This window comes from Atractosteus spatula, chromosome 1 (genome assembly GCF_055471065.1).
Source record: "Atractosteus spatula isolate fAtrSpa1 chromosome 1, fAtrSpa1.hap1, whole genome shotgun sequence".
In the NCBI taxonomy this organism is placed as follows: domain Eukaryota; kingdom Metazoa; phylum Chordata; class Actinopteri; order Semionotiformes; family Lepisosteidae; genus Atractosteus; species Atractosteus spatula.
In genome coordinates, this window is record NC_142706.1 from 3,337,656 (window position 1) to 3,356,362 (window position 18,707).

Below are 18,707 nucleotides of genomic sequence, written 5' to 3' on the forward strand. Positions count from 1 at the left end.
ACCAGCGCACGTACACAAACAAACGCACATGGGGGGACCCGGGGGGCGGCTGCAGGAGGACGCGTGCGCGGCGCGCTCTCAGCCCCGCCCAGCCGCGGGCCGGAGCCGGGCGCTGTGCGCTCAGACACGTACACACACGCGGCCCTGCTGGGCTCCTGCCAGAACAGGGAAGATGTTCATCGTTCATCTCGGAACCCTCCCCCCCCCCCCCCCCACCCAACGCATCCTCCAATTAACGAATAATCCGCTGGAGAAGTGGAGTTTTGTTTTTTTTTAAGTGCAGAGCAGCACTAATAAATTCCGTTTGGGGCTGCAAACTGGTGGGGGTGGAGGGGATCCCCATTACCTGTAAAGCGCTTTGAGTGGGGTGTCCAGAAAAGCGCTCTATAAGCGTAAGCAATTATAATTATAATGTAGCGCCACGCAGGGCGCACGCAAGGCGGGCTGGGAACAGGGACTACGGGACCATGCATGTATATCGTGGGGCGGAGAGTGGGAGACAGCCTCTTCCCTTCGTGTGCGTGTGTGTGTCAGTGAAGGTGCAGCGCTGTAACCCCTGTCCCTGTGTGTGTGTGTGCCTTTCCCCGGTTCGAGTTAATAAACGTGTTGTTCAGCCCCATTACCGAGTCCTACGCCTGCTCCATTCCATACCGAAACCCGCGGTCGTTACAAAAAAATTAACAGCAACGCTCTTAGTCTGCAGTCTTCTCCTCTTTTCTAGGGCATCAGAGATGGAAAAAGGATCGAATCCCTCCAATGATTAACGTAAAAGAACAAAGTTACGGTTCAACACGTTGTTGTGGCGCGTTTTCTAGACGTTATCGAGGAAGACCTCAGGAAAGATTTTAGCAAAAGCTGCTGAGAGACCCAGCTCCACCGCGTCACTTTACAAAACCGAGCCGGCACCGTCATGAGGTCGGCTTAGAAAAGAGAATTGAAGGCAAGAAAAAAGGTATCGGTGCTACTAAACCCATCTTTACATAACCGAAATGTGTATATTCCGTTATTAGAAGACCAAAAATGTTCTATATACATACTTTATATAATAGGGAGGACCTATTTTTCTATTTGAAGTTGAGATTAAATCACTCCATTTATATTAAAAACACAAAAACGACGAAGAATGACGTAATTCAGAAACAACAAATGCAGGGCAATTATTGATAATGGTTAACAAGAAGCGCTTTAAGTGCACCTTAATGCGATATGAGCCAAACAAATACGCAGCCTTTTAAATGTGATGACTTTAAAACTGGACTGAAATGAAGCCTGAAATACGATTGTAATGACTGCAGTCTTGTGAGCGGTCGTCAGGGAAAACGTCACCTGGCAACATCATAAACGCCGCTCTGAGTCACCGAGAAGTGAATAAACCACGCTGAAGAATGGATTTGCGTGGACTTTCAAACAAACCCAAACTCTTCTTTTAATGCACGGGAGGTAAGACCTTTTGAAGATTTAAACACCGGCTACAGTGAATCCTGAAATCTCCACTGGAGCGCGCACGTCCATTGTAAAAGAGCGCTTTGCTGGAGTGATACGAAGACGCGCGCTTTGAACCGTGGGCCCTTCTGACTTCACTGTACACTTCTCTTAAAGGATCTGAAACGGCATGGAGGCAGGTTGTGCTCCCGGACCTCTTGCAGAAGGCAGAGCAAAGCAACTCCTCCAGGGGCTGGGAAATTTCGTGTCGACCAAAAAGCCAGGTAACAGAGTCGGCACCGAGCTGTGGCTCAGATCTCAGGCGCTGACCACTCCCTTCTTCCCAAACAGACACCTTCCTGCCGGGTTCGGGGATTTCTAGCCTGCTGCAAGTTTCCCAGCATGTTTACAACCACATATTATGGTATATACGGTGCATCTCTCTCTCTCTCTCTCAATATAGCGGTTAAGACTGTGAACTGCACTGTACACGCCCAGGAGACAGAAGCAGAGATGGACATTTACTCGGGTAACTATACGTTTGTTACATGACTTTTGGACAAAAAAAGTATAAATAAATGAGTTAAAACGTAATGGCAGAAGCTCAAAGATGATTTTGTTGTGCTTTCTCATAAATACAGTAATGAATACACACAGCAAACACAAGACTGTTTTCGCAGGGGTTTGGGGGAGATTCATCATCAGTGCAGGGTAGCTGTGATACCCTTGTGGTAGTTTTTACCCTACTGTATGTGTCTGAACTCAGGCAGTTGAATACCCTAGCACATGCACATCGGTCACAACATACAGTATGAATGCCGGGAACCCCTGAGGTTCATTTCAGAAGGACAGTTCCTCGATGCACCAGCGGCTGGCCTGTCCAGTTACAGAGTGTCCCTTTGCAGCCCTGAGACCAAGGTGCGGTCTGTTAAGCGCGTATGGAGCATTCCTCTTGGAGCTCCTGAAGCATCCAGGTATTCAAAATGCCCCCAAGGCTCAGGGGTATCCCAGCGGATTCCCACCATCAGCAGCACACAACTGGAAACCGCAGTCACAGGGGCGAATGGGAGGGATGGAGGCGGGGGCCTGGAAAAAGCTTCCCCCTGAGGCTGGACCCCGGGTTCGATCCAGAAGCAGCCGGGCGAGCGCCCCCGACCTGCGCCCCGCTGAGAAACGGGCTGAACCGGGCCGACTGGCACCCCCCTCTCCTCGCCTGAACCCCCTCTCTCGCGTCCTCGCGGCAGGGGGCTGGGCCCGTGTGGCGGAGGAGACCGAGGAGCTGTTGAGGCAGGCCGAGTCCGGGGACGAGCAGGCCCTCTTCCTGCTAGGGCAGCTGTACTTCGAGGAGGTACGTGCCGACCTCCCCCTCCACCGCCCCCTCCACGCACCAAAGACCCCGCCCCATATCCATCGACCCCGCCCACATTCCCCTCCCCTCTGCCAACCCCGCCCCACCCACAGACCCCGCCCCTCTGCCTCTGTCTCTTCACACCAGCACCCTAGAACCCCACAACACTGTTCTCTTATTCCTTCACGTGCAACATTCCCAGCGGGAGCAAACGGAGAGTATACAGCACATACGGTGGTTCCACTCAGCAGCGTACGGGGAAGCCCTTCGGTTGTTCAAGTATTGCTTTTCACTCACTACGCAACATCCGGCGTTTGCAGCTCTGTCCCAAACCGTTCCGGGACCGAGCCTGTAGTTTTAAAGGAAAGATGGATTTATATTGACACTTGGAAAGGAAGGGGTTAAAGAATGTTCACTTTTTGGGAATACTTTTGGGAAAATGGATTATTACTGTACTTTTAGGTTAATGTGAGGTTGATCAATGTCAACATGTGAATTGTTTTTTTATTTGCCATAGGGGTTGTATGCAGAAGCTCGAGATGCGTTTGAAACACTGAAGGACACGGACTTAAGGGCTCTTTACCAGCTGGCCGTGATGCATTATGATGGACTGGGAATGGAAGCCGACCCTGTAAGTGAGGCTTATGGCTTCATTGCACCCGGTCAGAACTGGAATGGGAGACCTCTGAGGGAAACCTCTGCTGGACCAGGGGGCGCCTCCCTCCTGGAACAGAACGTTTCCTCCAGTGCCACAGGTGACGGGGGCCTCCGCGCTGTGCGGAGGTGCCGTCCTGAGCTGTTATTAAACCGAGTTCCTGGCTGCCTGGTCATCAGTAATCTCATGGCGCTGTTCGTAAGTGTAAGGTCGTCAGTCCCAGCGTCCGACAAGAAAAGAAACACAATGTTTCGGCTGTGGAGCCTTCTTCCGGTGGAAAAGAAAACGCACACCCGAAGAAGGCTCCACAGCCGAAACGTGTTTCTTTTCTTCTCTTTTCAGCAGGGAATAAACCTTTACTTGTTCCTGTGCTGCCTATGCATGCTGACGCAGCTCCCTAGTTTAGTTTTAATAACAGCAGAGTGTATTGGTCTATAATTACTTGATTCAGCTTCCTCACCCTTCTGTATAAATGGGCACTGCATGAGCAATTCTCCAGTCCCTGGGTAAGACTGCTGGACTAGTTCTGTCAGTGGCTTCTGAATAACATCTCTCGTGTCCTTGAGTACAACTGGCAAGATACTGTCAGCCCCTGGGGATTTCTTCATCTTGAAAGCTTCTACCTTACCGGAGACACTCCTGCCTCCTCTCCACTTCCTTTGTGAAGATGTCAACAACAGCCCTTAAACAGTTTAGTACTTATAGCCTTGTGCAAGTTTTAAAAGGTTCGGGATGCACCGCAGTGAAAAAAATGGAAGAAACGGTTCTCGCCAGCCTGTTTGTGAATCCGACAGGAGAGAGCTGTGGAGTACATGCTCCGAGTGGCCTCTTCTGACCTGCCTGAAGCTCAGCCGTTGAGATGCGCTGCACTGTACAACGTGGGCAGAGCGTACCTGGAAGGATGCGGTGTCCAGGCCTGTGACGCTGAAGCAGAGAGGTGACGAAAGTTAGCTCTGTCCGTCTCTCTCTGTCCTGTCCCGATTACCCCCGAACAGCCTTACGACTTTCCAACAGCACCTGTTACTCAAGTAAGCACGATAACGGTTCCATTAAGGGGGCACTAGTGCTTTGATCTCTAAATTACTACATTTTAACTGATCACCTACTTATTTTTAGTACAGCTAATCCCAGTTTTTAAGAAAGGATGAATTAATGACATCACTGCACCAGGGCTCCCCAGGACCCTCCAAGTTCCTCTCTTAAGGAAGGTTTATTCTGAGATCCACAATAAAAAGCAAAGGGGGGAAAAAATCCAGTTTTGGGGGCTTAAAAAATATTTTTTTAAAAACCCAACAAGATGGCAGTGGGAAGAAAACCAAAGAGCTCAGGGACTCAGACACCCTGCCTTAAAAGAATACTCATTTTCCACACCTGACTGAGGCTTGACTGGAAGTGTCCCGTTTTTCCTTTGCCTGTCCCTCCCAAGACTTTGGCTTCTCGCCGCAGACGACGGAAACCCAAAAGCCAGCGTCCAAGCCCAGACTGCCCTCGGCATGTTTTACAGCCGGCCCGACTCCTTAGATCTGGAAAAGGTGTGTACGGCGCGTAAAACCCGCGTTTCATTTTCATTTGAATCACCGTTTCGGACCTGCCAGAAGACAAACGCGAAAGCCACGTCAGAACACGCTAGATGTTTGTTTGTTGTTTTTTTTTTAAAAAAAAAAACCAAAACAAAACAGGAACTGGCTTCAGCTAACGAGCAAGAAATGAAAGTTTCGATGTGTTTAAAAACGGCTTCACAGACGGAGACGGGGCTCTTGTGTTCCCTGCGCTCCAGGCCTTCTTCTGGCACTCCGAAGCGTGCGGTAACGGCAGTCTGGAGTCCCAGGGGGCGATGGGGGTCATGTACCTGTACGGACAGGGAATCCGCTCGGACCCCCAGTCGGCCTTCGAGTGCCTGAAGGAAGCGGCCGAGCGAGGGAACGTCTACGCGCAGGGACACCTGGTGGCCTGCTACTACAGGAAGAAGCTCTTCTCCCGGGCCGCCGAGCTCGCCAAGAGGTAGTCTACAGCGTCGCGCAGCACGGCGTTCTCTCGGGAGTTCTGGTTCTGCTGCACAGGTGGTGTTTAATTTCGGGGGAACTCAGAAGTTCAGTCGGGCCTGGCCGGATTTTTCTTTCCCTCAATTTTTTTTTTTAACGGATAGAAAAGAATAATGCCAGAGAGCTCCCTCAGCTAGCTAACCGAGCCGAGTATTTGAGCGAACAAATAGCAAATTGAAAATGACCCCCTCCTTTTTATTTGTCTCCGCAGACTTTGAAAAGCGGATGCTAGCGGTTACATTAATCGCGCCCCCCCCCCCACCAAACTAAAGTCAGCAGCTTTAATTAGAAACCAAAAGGGTTGGTGAAAGATCAAATTCCATTCCCCCAAAAAAACAGAGGCAAAAAGCAGAAAGAGAGTCCATACTGTGCAGTGCTGTGACCATTGCGTTATTGTGAAATTGAGCCTTAAGTAAATGGGGTTATCCGTGATGGAGGGATTCCGGGTCTCAGTAAGTACGAGGAAATACCCAGCAAGATCAGACAGATCGCACAGGGGAGACTGTTAGATGCTGATTGGCTGTTCCAGTTCAGAAGAGCCTCAGCTGATACAAGGACTGGCCGCCAGAGAACAGGGATTCGAGTCACTTTGGGCCTGAGGACAACCAGAACCGGGACTGGGAGATTTAGTCTGGGAGCAGAGGAGGAAGGGCAAGACAGACAGACAACGGGACACGGGGGCAGAGAGAGGGAGGGGGTCTGGACTGTCCTGGGGCCGGTGCAGTCACGAGTGGTCGGCCAGGCTATCCTCTCTGTACTGGAGCCCTACTGCCGGGGGGTGGAGGGTCATTCTGTATTGCTACACCCAGACCAGGCTGTGCCATTAGGGGTACTCCACCAGGCAACCACTTAACTCCCTAAAGCACATCCTGCTGCACGTCCCCAGCCACCCGAATGCAACGAAAGGCAAGGCTGCAAACTCAAGACGGTCAGCTGGAGCTATTACACGTAAGGACACACCGACGACCAAACAGGGCCGAGGGCGGGCCGAGCTGAAACATTTAAACAGGAGGTAAACTGGAGCAGATCTGCCCCCCAAAATATGTGTGGCTCTTAAAATGGGAGCGCAAAAGAATGTTCTGTCTTCGCTTCCCGCCCAGGGTAGCGGAGTACGACGACATCCCGGCGATATCGCGGCTCACCGACTGCCTTCCGGAGTTCATCGCCAAGGGCGTGGCCATCGCGCTCTTCTGCTACGCCAGGTGCTTGCAGCAGGGCCTGGGGGTGCAGCAGGACAAGGCGCAGGCCGAGCTCTACTTCTCTAAGGTACAGTAGGCGCCCCCCCGGCGGCCGTCCTGCCCGATCAGGGTGGTGCTTTCACCGTGTCCGGGGGAACCCCCGCGCGGTGCCTGGAGCGGGCGATGGCGGTACACAGCCCGAGCACGATTATCGTCGTGTCTCTAGGGTGGCGATAATTCCTCACCTACAACCTCTCCCAAGATAACCTGAATAGCTGAAGTGGGTCCCGATTTGCTTTATATGCACCAGGTGAGGAAACTCTGGTTTTTGCGAGAGAATCTGACCGATGAATTCTGTTTCCTAGGCTGCTGTGCTGGACTTTGACATTGCTGCCGATTTACAGCTGGATGTCGCCTACGGAAGAATTTAGACGAAGAATAACTCCTCTGCAGCTGGTTCTGGCGCCTAGTAATGCTAAATCAATTGAGTACTTGACACTCTTATCATCAGGAAACAACATTAAAACTGGACAATTTAGTAGATTTTGTTTCATGTTGAACTACTGTATGACTTTAGATGTCTGTTTGACATACAGTAAGAACATAAGAAAGGTTACAAACGAGAGAAGGCTGTGCAGTACTTAATAGTCAGTTGATCCCAGGTTGTCCAGACATTTAGTCCAGACAATATGGCTCTGTAGCTTGTTTCAGACTCCCACAACCCTCTGGGTCATCATGTTTGAACATTACTTAACCCAGGAACTGCTGGGCTGTGGCCCGGAGTAGAAAAATACAGTAGGCCACAATCCTCGCAGAAGTCAAATCTAGCTCGCTGAATATACCTGTACCTATGAGTGGTTTTTTTTTGTCTGACAACAAATATTTCATGTACTGTTATTAGATGAATAGCAATGATTGAATATCTAAAACTAATTTATATGCTTAATATGTATCTATATAAAAAAAAGTGAATAAAGGTTTTGTAACCAATACAGCCAATTAACTTTGTTTACCCTTACATTTCAATCTAGTGATTCGGTGTTATAGATGAAAGTTTATTTTTCTAAAAAGCATCAGTGTGTGCTTGCCTTGTCCCTTGGAAAATCCAAATGAAAGTGTTTTGAATTAACTTTTGGGAAAGCAGGTGTTCTGTGTTTTTAATGCCCCTCGGATAGCTGTAAAAACAAACCTTACAGCGTCACCCATTTGTACGCTCAACCTGCGGCGGAGGTCCACGCCACTCCATGTCTTTTAGCAAGGCTGTAGATATCTGGTATAAACCTCCCTTTTTTACACACTGTGACAATGCGGCAGCGGGCGAGCCGCAGCGACACCCCCTGTGAGGGGCACCGGTGTGAGGTTAAAGGAAACCGAAAGACGACGAAGCAAAAAGGAAAAAAAGAAAAATGCGCCGTTATGTGAAGCGGCGCTGCGCCGTCGGGGCAGAACAGCGGCCCCGGCTGGACTTACCCCATCTAATTTCCAGCCAGGAAATAAGACCCCGCTTGGCGGCGGGGACCAGACTGGACTTAACCCCTTTCTAGCGAGGTCCTGTCTGGGAGCTCTGGGAGCGCAAGGCTGAAAATAAAAATCAAACTTGTGAAAATGGAACAGCCTGCCCCGGTGGAACTGCACAGCGGGACAGGCGGGGAAAAGAAAGAAAAAATGTCGACCTCATGATCGGGCGCAACCCCTCTCCAGGACTGCCGGTGTGGTGTAGCCCTGCTCGCGGTTCTATCCTGCCTGTACAGCTGTTCTTCATCAGGCTAAGGCAGTCCAGCTGTGACTTCATCCAGGGCCCCGCCTCCACACTGAACACGGCCCTCGCGTACTACAACATCAGGGCAGGAACTGCGCCCGTTGTTTCATCTTTCTTCAAAGTCTAGCGACATATCCTTTCCCAAAATCTCTTCCATCTACAAGGCAGATCAGGGGTTTAACCAAAGAACCAACCGCTTTGTGTCTCACACCTCCAGGAAAATTAAAAATAAAGTCAAGTAATTTATTCTTTTAAAAAAAAAAGTTTGAAAAGACCAATTGTTAGGAATTGCTACTCTTGAGCTGAGGCTCCTGAATATTTCATGTCTTGGGAATAAATCCTGTCTGAAATTTAAAATCCAATGTAAGACAAATCAATAAAGGATAGTAATGTTAACAGCAAATGGAACTATACACACATATGGTGCTTATCTGGCTATGAGAATTCCTATTGCACATAAGTTAACAAATAAGCATAAAGAGGATAGCATGAGATTTTTGCAATTTATTGCTTATAAATGCTCTACGCTATCTTTGTTAAAAATAAAATCTATTTCTGGTCAACAATAAAATAGTCACAATGACTTTACATGAAGTATTGCACAGTAAAGCTCTTTAATAGACACAACAGAGGACAGGAATGTTCAAAGTACTGTTTTTTTTTTTTTACATGGGTACAACATTTATCATTTCACAACTATTAACAATATATATATATAGACCCTCTCAGGTCTCCAGAAAAATCCCTGGATCTCTCCAAAATAAATTGGCAGTTGAACAATCAACCTTTTTAACAAACAGAAATAAGGAGACTCGAAAACGAAAAAGAAGATTTGAGTGCTACACCACCAGGTCAGTTTGGATAGTGGTATTAAAACAAAAAAAACCACCAACATATTCACCAATGCTTTCCTCTGTAACAAGAGGATATTACAGTTCATGTCTACATGAGCAGGCAGACATATTCCTTCACTTCAATTTTCCTTGTGTGTGCTTTTTTGTCAGACCTGACTCAATCGGAGCTCATCCCCCTTGGCTTCCAGTTCAGGACAGAGTTCTAGAAGCAAAGTTTCCAAGAGAACCTGAAAAACAGAGGCGACAGCACTTTTATTGCTAGCTGCAGCGCCGGCTCAGCAAGGGAGGCCCTGACTGCATTCTGACTGCACAGAATTTGAGAAGCAGTCCCGTTTGTGACCACTGGATGGGAAAGCTGGACATTATTAATCATCCAAGGGAACGAAGCAGATACAGGTGATCAAGTGCGAAGTGCAGCCCGTGTTAACTGAAGGAACTAATGCCATCTGGCATTCAGACTTCATATAATAAATCTGGGAGATTAAATTTAATTTTTATAAAGCCCTTTAGAGAAAATTAAGATCTAGAGCTGGCATGACTGATATAATTTCCCACTTTGCTCCCTCTCGAGTGTGAAACATCTTTGAAGTAGTTTTTTTCAGTCCCGTACTCGGCTTCCCTATTAGACTTCCTGCAAATCTCTTTTAAGCAAGCAAGTGCAGTTCAGGTGCAAGAGCTGCATTTCCAACACCTAACTGCCGATGAAAAGTCAACCGATCCCGAAGGGCGTGCGTCGGAAGATCTACGTTAAGATTGTAAACGTGACAGGGGTAAAAGAAGCAGCGGGGCCCAGCCCACACGGGCGAGAGGGAGCGCTAAATTCAAGACGGGGCAGGACGTGGCTGCCGCACCGCCCTTCGGACAGGCGGTTTGGATTACCCAAGGCAGCGATGAAAATGCGCTCAGAAAGTCTTCTCTTGCAAAACAGATCACAGATAAAAGAGCCCTGAGAGGCCAAGAGATGAAGCGCCCGAGATGTTCTGGATGAGTCCAGTGGTAACGTGTTCGTCATCGTCTCCGTCCTTTAGGAATCCACTGTGGGATAGAGGCCCCCTGGGACTTCACCTTGCAATGTCCACCGACGAGCTGTCTTCCTGCCTGGGGTCTAGCCCCCTGCTATTTTGGTCGTTTTGCTCCAACAGATATACTGCGATCTGTTTTCTTGTGCTTCTCTTTCGGTCTGTACTTGCCATCCCAAGCCTTACATCTCGGAGACCTTTCCCGGGCTCGCCTGTAGCTTCTGGTTCAGTGGCAGACCCACAGTCTGAATTTCTACATCAGACAGCTAATAAAATGCACGCAGCACATACTGTACACCCTTGAATTCCTTCCTCAACAGAAGACCCTCCCGGACAGCTCACTCTTACTTTTCAAGAAAAAGAAATGAAGACACCTTCAGAAACGCTTATAAACTCCATTAACTGACACTTACGTAAAGCAGATGCTTGTTGGCGTCTCTTTCCTGAAGTGCATTAAATATCTTGATGATTCCATATCGGGCATTCTGCTGTCCAACAAGGCTCTGTAGTGCATCTAAAGAGGGACGTCAAGCACACACAAACTCTCAGTACAAAGCGCTCTGCCAGTTCCTGCATCGGCTGTTCAATCTCAAGACTCCTAAGTTACAGGGCAGATGTCACCACACTTTTCCTCACTGATCTACAAGCATGGGAACTAACTTTGGAAACAAAGGAAAAATGACACGTGACCGATCAGAATGCTTTCGGTAAAACAGAACTTAGTTAAGACATTTGACATCTTTTAGATTGAATACCACACAATTAGTCCTCAGGAAACCCATATGAACATATCAGACTACAAGGAGGCAGAGCTGTTACAGGTATCTAGAACATCATTCTACAGTCCCGCACTGCAGATCTGTGTGGAGGCACAAACAGACAACAAAATGTGTATAAAGCAAATGGCTCTCAACTTAATACTAAATTACTGAACATGAAACTCTTTTCTTTCGATATTTATTTCAATAATACATTGCATATGCACTATACTGTACATGTTTTCCTAAACATGTACAGTATGCTTAAAATAATTTGCAATATATTCAGAATTTACCTGTTTCTGTCATTATCATCAATACTGTACAGTTTATACAGTTTAGATGTTTGATTTGTGATTTTTTTGTTTTCAAAACTGAAAAGTCTCTCTGGAAGCAGTTTGCTATCAAAAGGTACACCTGGGTTTCAGTCGCAGAGCTGTATATCTGTAGAATTCACTGACCCAGACCGATTAAGTTCAATGATTACAAAACACATCAACTTAAACTGAATGGAGTGGAAAACAATTAAAAACTGAGTTTACCGCTGGAAAGCGCGTATTAAATTCCCTTCCTTTGTGGCCAGTGTGAATGTCTCTTATTGGAAGCAAATCGGTTATAATTAACCCAGAGACAACGGGGGAATTAAGCAACACCAGCCAGTACCGCAGAGTGGACTGAATGAAAAACCGGGATCCCCGTCTCTCACACAGCCTGGGCCGAGAAGTGAGGAGCTACCTGGGATATTGTCCAGCAGCTTCTGTTGTGCTCTTTCCTTCGTTTCCTGTCGCTGCGATTCTGTCCTGGGTGCCGTCGGAGGTGCAAGCTTCCCGTTTGGCCAGAAGGTGTCCCGGAAAACGTTGATGTAATAAACCAGCATCTGCTCGCTGAAGATCCAGTTCACCGTGTCGCGGATCTGCCTGCAGGGGAAAACCCTCAGTCAGATCTCTTGCAGCAGAAGCTGCGTCTATGGGCAGGGCTATGACACCCCTGGTCTGGTCACAGCCCGCTGGGCTTTACAGACAATTGATAACACTTCATGAGTAAAGACATGGAAACGAGAGGTTAGAATGTACACTAATTAAGTGAACGATGCATTCAAAGCAGTGCCATTAAAAGTCCAGGACGGAGCGTATTCCAGGATCGGGAGTCAATATCGTTGGCCTATGGGACACTTGTACAGTTCAGGAAACAGTACTGAGAAAATCACAGACTGTTTGGCAGTGTCTGGTATATACACTGTACATGCAATTGGTTTCCCCCCCCCCTCTTAACAGTTATGCATTTTTCAGCTTAGGGGACAGATGACGGATGAAGAGTCCCAATGAAGGAACAAGCAGAATGCTTCACAGACTGGGAAACGTTTCTTGTTCCACTCTGTGGCCAGCTGTCCATCTTGCCAACTGCCTCAATACACCTGTCTAAACAGCTGGAATCGTGGGCGATCACCCTGGCAGCGAGAGGACACATGAGAAAGCATGTCACTGTGGGTGGGGAGGTGCGTTGGGTTCTCCCTTCTCTTTGTGGACAAAGCTTTGCTGCTGCTGCACCTACTCGATTTACACGATACAGCCGTCTAAACGAGCCCTTGCCCTGCACGAGGAAGTAACTTGCCCCTTATGTGCGGGACCACGCTCTCTCGCTCACGCCAGCACACACATGCGCTGGAGTTTAGAAAGTGGCAGTTGTTTTGAGTGGATTTGGTAGAAATACAAGAAATACTGGGGCTCTTCCCGTCTTTGAAATATTACATTAGCGGTTTTGCAAGTGTTAAAACTCTTTCAAGTGCTTGCGAACTGGCGAATCTTCTCCTCCTCCCAGTAATCACAAAAAATCAAATGTAAGGCTTTTGTCAAGCTGCATGATGAGAAGACAATTAAATTTGGTATTGATGTAAAGTAAGCAGTCATTGTAAGGCATCACAGTCAGTGCTGAGAACCCTCTTCTACACTACTGAAAGGACACATTGTCAATATCAGATTCTCCCAGCCAGTCACTCCTTTGATGGTCATGATCAAGGAGTCTTTTGGCAGGATACTGTAGGTCAGCTTCAGCTGATGCAACTGAAAAAGATTCATTCATGCTAATGGAACAGAGTAGGGGAGTGTCCTGTTAAGGAAAGCACTTCACATTGTAAAGTGAAAATCAGTTTCTCGTAGGAGAGATGGTGCCGTTTATGACCCCGATCAATAGCAGCAGGAACCTGGACATCATCCACTCTCCGTGATTACATCATTTAATCTGCAGCCATTATTGTGACAAAAACAGAAATGCTGAAGTCACAAAGTGCCAACAGCTAATTTCAGCTAATAGTCATCACGGAACAAGAGGTACTGTAATTGCACTGTGTTAAGTGCAAGCAGCCTTTTCCTGGAAAAGAGAGACCAATTGGGTTTTTTCCCCCTCTTAACAGCTATGCATTTTCCAGCTTGGAGGACAGATGACTGATGAAGAGTCCCAATGAAGTAACAAGCAGAGTTTTTCACAGACTGGGAAACGTTTCTTCTTCCACTCTGCGGCCAATTTTCCATCTTACCAACTGCCTGAAACATCCACCTCCAGCTTGCAATGAGCACCTATTTTTAGGTGCAATTAGCAGACATTTTTGCATCTCGGCAGCTCTTCTCAATATCCCTGAAAACTCACAAGAGCCCGGCGCTCTGCAGGAGCTCCTGTCACCAGGACTCCTTGGCTGACTCAAGGCCATCCAGCTAACTCTGTAGAGCCTTCACCCCCCCTGGACGTTTACATTTTATTGTGTTTCAGAATGGAAACATCACATATTTAACTGAAAGTCTTTGCCCTTGCCCGTTGATCAAAAGAAAAAATCCTAAATAAATACATTATAATTCTATATTGTAACACAGTAAAATGTGAAAACGTCTTGGGGGGGGGGGGGGCTGAATACTTTGATAGCCACGGTAAGTCTTCATTTCTGAGTTAAAGTGGAACATCCTTTTCTTAGCTTTCCTTCAGGAAGTTATGGTTCTCTACTGTTTCACAACAGTTCAGTCCAGCATGCCCCTTACTCTAAGGTTTCTGGAGTAACTATTATGGTTCGAAATTTACAGCGCTTGTTAGTAAATGTTACTTGGTCATTTTCATCTTTTGTGCTACATCTGCATAAGCCTAATAAGTAGCTTATCTGGGAAGAATAAGCAGCACTTACTTGTTAATGGTTCGTCCAAATGTGACTTGAACTAGTGCAATTAGTGTCTTCCTCACCCACTTAAACACTACAGTAGAAAGATGCCAAAAGACAAAAAAAAAAGAAAAATGTTTTCAAAACATTCATGTACTATAATTTGAATGCTCATAAGAAAACACTTTTGCACACAGCAGAACAACAAAGTTTAAAAGCTAAGCAGTGGATCCTCTAAATTGTCCAGTAAAATTTCCATTTGCTTGTTAATACAGACACCAATAAACACCAGGTGACAAGACAAATTATTTTTTGCATCTAGTATGAGCTCTGCTAAAGGACGGTGTCCATTAAAATAAAATATGAGCTAGACCTAACAGTACTGAGGTATGGCAAACCAACACTGGCATATCTAATATGAAGTAAATCAAAGTGATATCATCTGAATGACTAGACATGGGGCTCTTACGTCAGCAGCTGAAAACTAATATAGATGGAAAAGAATGCTCACAAGATATCTGAATGCTCAGTACTGTGCGTGAAAATTTTAGATCTCGGGTGCACTGAGAAGCAGAGCAGACACACATGCAAATGTACGAGTTATTCAACAGCGAAACTGTGGAGAGGCCTCAGGGGATTTCACAAGGAGTGTGTTCACCGTGTACGAAAGGACCTGCTAAAACTGCCACAAGCCTCAGCTGTACCTTGTCCACTTGAGGGAAGCATCTGATGAAACTGTTATTTCGAAAGGACATTCCCATCACCTGCGACTGACAAGTGTCGAAAGCTCTTTAGTAATTCAATGTGTTGACAACAAACACAGCTATTGAGGACCACAGAGAGTGGGAGGCAGGTCTTTATCCAGAGTGCTCTGGGGGTACAGTATAAGCCACCCAGCCTTGCTGTTGAAGCCAAGACACAGCTGGATGAGATCCCTGGATCACTTAGCTATAAAAGCAGGCCAGAGGAGCCAAATGACATTTATCTTCACTCTGTAAGCTTAAAAGAAGAAAAAAAATGCTCCCCAAGGAATATTAATACCCCTACATAATCAGGGTGTATTTGTATTATATTAGCTACTGTATATAAGCACCAGTGTCCAAATGCAGAGACTACAATGTACACTGCTCCACTTCAAGCCACAGGTGCAGGGAAAGAAGATGATTAAATTCAGAGATACAGGAGGATAAATGAGAAGAGAAATTTTACCACCCCTGAGCACCAAGTTAATTTAAGGCATGTCACACAGTTGCAGCACTAAAATTTTATTAAACCCCAAGCTCACCTCTGAAGCTGTGTCCTAGGGTATTTACTGTATTTGCACCTACAGAACCAAGAACTGTCTTTCCTGAAAATGTCTGCTGTCATTGTTTAGCAGACATTAACGATTCGGTTCAATATTTTCTTTTTAAAAACCTCCTTTCTGTATAAAACACCAGCACAGCTCAAATAGAATATAATTGGAACCAGGGAAAATGCAATCTGCTTGTAGCAGACAGCCCGGGGAATAGTCATCAGATTAAAAGGATACTATTCTACAGCTGTCTGGCAATGTTGATCTATTTCATCTACATTCACCTACAGCCGAAATATGATATACTTCAAAGTGCACAGAATCTGACATTCCAGTTAAGTAGAGATAGTGTCATCAAAACATAAAGGAAATGCTGCATCAATCCAGCTCTTACTAGTCAAAGAAGTATTTAATCTCTTCATTTGATGGGGGGAGGTGGAGGCAAATATCTGTGAGTGAGATGAGCCACACCGGTTGTACAATCTCAAAAGGAAATTCAAAAAGAAACTCCTGCCAAGTGTCTGTGACATGACCTCTGGGAAATCTAACCCAACAATCGCACTATTCAATTAAATGGATGGTGTTTCTCAGATTTTAACGCAAAGAGGCAAATGAGTCGCCAGAGGAGGCATCGCAGCCCTGGATGTTTACCAGCAATTCCTCCAGGATTTTATTTTTTATAAAACAGTTCAGCCCCAGCCCCATCCCGAGTCCCTTCATGGGAACCCCAGGGGCCACAGTGACTTACTGCCCCGGAGCTCGAAGATTTCTCCAATCAGCATGAAGCACGGCTCCGCGAGGGAATCCTTCTTCCCGTCCATCTCCTCCCCGTAGTCCGAAAGGTCGCTGTCCTCCTCAGCTTCCTCCTGAGGAAGAGCCAGGACGGAGAGAGGCCCTTTAGAGAAGGCAGGTCGACTTCTCCCCCGCACACTGCAGCGCTGCTTACAGGAGCAAAGGGTTTTCCACTGTGTTCTGCGCTACTGTCAGCGTGTGTCAGTTCGGCGTCTGTCCGGAAGAATCCCGGCATGCAGAGGCCACAATCAGAGTCATGCTGCCGACACATCGCTCACATGAAGGCCTTTGCCCTGTTTAAGCAGCAGATAATGCCCTTAAATGGTTAATAGTGAAACGTGAAAGAGAACAAACCTCTCAACCTAGTTTTTGCAGGTTTAAGAGGGGCTGGAGCCCTAAAACTAGGATGTAATGGCAACAGGGGCTTCATCAAGGTTGCAATGCACTGATGAGACCTAACCAAGCCACACCTCGTTTTATCTCTTGGGGGTACTGATATACGCAAGAGAACAATCTGAGAGAATCAGTTTCCTTCTGCCTGCTATACACACAAGCTAATACTGGAATAATTAATCGAGGCACAGAGCTAAAACTGTAGCCTGGAGGATACTGTAGGGTGAAGGATACTTTATCCTTCATTGAATCCTTTGAATCTGAGTCACTGCTAAAGGTTGAAGCTATGGCTTTTTGGACCTTAACTGGTCAACTCATGATTGATTAGTTAGAGCATCTGGGACTCTCTACGGGTTTGCACATTTTAGGAAAAAAAAAGACTCCAGGACTGTGCTTCAATTATGGCCCATTCTTGTAAGGAACCCAAAGAGAAAAAGAAACCTACTTGATGCCTACTTGACAGGACAGCCAATCTCCCCAAGCTGCAAAGTGCTGGGCGTTGCGGGCGGATGAGTTTTGTTTCCAGCCTGTACGTACTGTAAATGTTCTTTACAGCTGGTCGCCTGGCCGGCCCTCACTGACCTCCTGGTGAGAGAAGAAGTCTCCAGGCAGCCGCTCCAGGAAGGAGGCCAGGGAGAAGGAGGACTTCTTGCCCTGGCTGTCGACGGCCTTCAGGTGCTCGGGGGAGGGGCTCAGGAAGGCGTACAGGGCCTCGCTCTGACACAACCGCTCATCTGTCAGCGTTTTCTGTTCAAGAGCGAGACAGACACCAGAGAACACACCGTGTGAGGAACACACTCCGCCTTCCAAACATGCCTGAATCTTACTTGAGCCTCATTTCATCTGAGGTATCTAACGAGCCTGTCGAGCCTGCAGACTTCATAGGGAACGAGCAGTGGTTTCTCACTGCTGAAACAATTTATGACGCTGTATACGGCACTGAAGAAGAAACTCTTCTTCATGTTGAAGAAGGAGAACTCCTACCTCACTAACATCCAAAACAGCATATTTACAAAGGTTCCTATTATTTTTTTACATGAGCACAGTGGAGTTAAATCGCATATAGAAATTTGGGATTAAAATTCATCTGTTAATTGCTTGACGAGATCAACTGTTTTCAGAGTGAAATTATTTCACTGCACTATTGTGAATTCATCCTTCCCAAGTCTAAATAGGAAACAAATAGAACACACTATGATTACAGACAGAAAAGGGTTTGAACAGAGGTATGCATTAATTTCACAGTAAGAGGATGTCTCACCTGTAAGAAGTTGTTCAGCTGGTTTTTGGATTTCTCCAGGAATTTTTGGTCTACGGATTTAAATGGCAACTTGCTGACAGAAGGCAGCTGTACTTTTTTCAACGATGGGAAACACTGGAAAAAACAGCGGCGAGAATATTGCAAGAATATTGAACTGCAAGACTCGGACCTTGCTTCCCATCTTTTCTTCAGGTTTCAGAACCAGTTTCCCCCGACTATATCAGGAGAGAAGTAACCCCGGCTCGCTCCGTTTCTATGACAGCACAGCCGCACAGTTGGCACCATCATTAACGCTATTACTAGACCTCCACCACCTTCCAAACGACTGCACATCGCCGCTCGCGAAAACACTCGGAAGGAACTGTTAACAGATGCTTGTGGGTGTTGTACATTAGTGGGGAGCAATTAAAAAAATACCTCACTGAGCTTCCTGTGCAACATCTGGAATTCGCTCAGCCTCCTGCAAACTGTCCAGCTGTTCTTCTCCGAGTCGCCGGCTTCCAGCAAGTGCACGGAGACCGAGTACACAGGCATCTGCTCCCCGTTCTCCTCCGTGGCCTGCAGGAAGGAGAAGCCACAGCCGGGTTTTCACCTTCGGAATGGCAAAAGCCCAATCTCCTTGATCTTGCGTTTTCGCTTAAAAAACAAAAATCAGTCGACCAAAACTCCCTTCACTAAAAAAACAGGTACTGTTCCTTCCACCAGCCCACTTTGTCAAAGGTGTGGAAAAGGAGTCCTTTTTCAGGATACTGGGCAACCAGAAATAACTATGAAGTATCTTTTGCAGGACTTG

General features: G+C 46.9%; 2 protein-coding genes across 4 annotated transcripts in view; one reads left to right on the top strand and one right to left on the bottom strand.

Annotated features, from left to right (window-relative positions):
* The first annotated feature begins 1,367 nt into the window (after window positions 1-1,367).
* On the top strand, window positions 1,368-7,632 carry lrp2bp (LRP2 binding protein). The gene is made up of 10 exons (XM_088925850.1): window positions 1,368-1,440; window positions 1,600-1,706; window positions 1,886-1,951; window positions 2,667-2,770; window positions 3,288-3,401; window positions 4,220-4,362; window positions 4,852-4,957; window positions 5,203-5,426; window positions 6,568-6,733; window positions 7,011-7,632. The coding sequence occupies exons 2-10, from the start codon at window positions 1,613-1,615 to the stop codon at window positions 7,074-7,076; spliced, it is 1,083 nt and encodes a 360-aa protein (XP_088781976.1). The 5' UTR covers window positions 1,368-1,440; window positions 1,600-1,612; the 3' UTR covers window positions 7,077-7,632.
* Window positions 7,633-9,001: 1,369 nt separating this feature from the next.
* The window catches only part of snx25 (sorting nexin 25), a 51,597-nt gene continuing 41,891 nt past the window's right edge, over window positions 9,002-18,707 (bottom strand). For 2 of the 3 annotated variants that reach the window (XM_088925964.1, XM_088926034.1), the window contains exons 12-19: window positions 18,332-18,472; window positions 17,915-18,028; window positions 17,236-17,400; window positions 16,217-16,334; window positions 14,202-14,268; window positions 11,771-11,952; window positions 10,691-10,791; window positions 9,002-9,485 (exon numbers count right to left, since the gene is read on the bottom strand). In XM_088925964.1, coding sequence (XP_088782090.1) covers window positions 9,405-9,485; window positions 10,691-10,791; window positions 11,771-11,952; window positions 14,202-14,268; window positions 16,217-16,334; window positions 17,236-17,400; window positions 17,915-18,028; window positions 18,332-18,472 — 969 coding nt within the window. In that variant the 3' untranslated portion in view covers window positions 9,002-9,404. Of the gene's footprint in view, window positions 9,486-10,690; window positions 10,792-11,770; window positions 11,953-14,197; window positions 14,269-16,216; window positions 16,335-17,235; window positions 17,401-17,914; window positions 18,029-18,331; window positions 18,473-18,707 lie in introns of all 3 variants that reach the window. The other variant, XR_016091709.1, reaches the window with a different exon arrangement.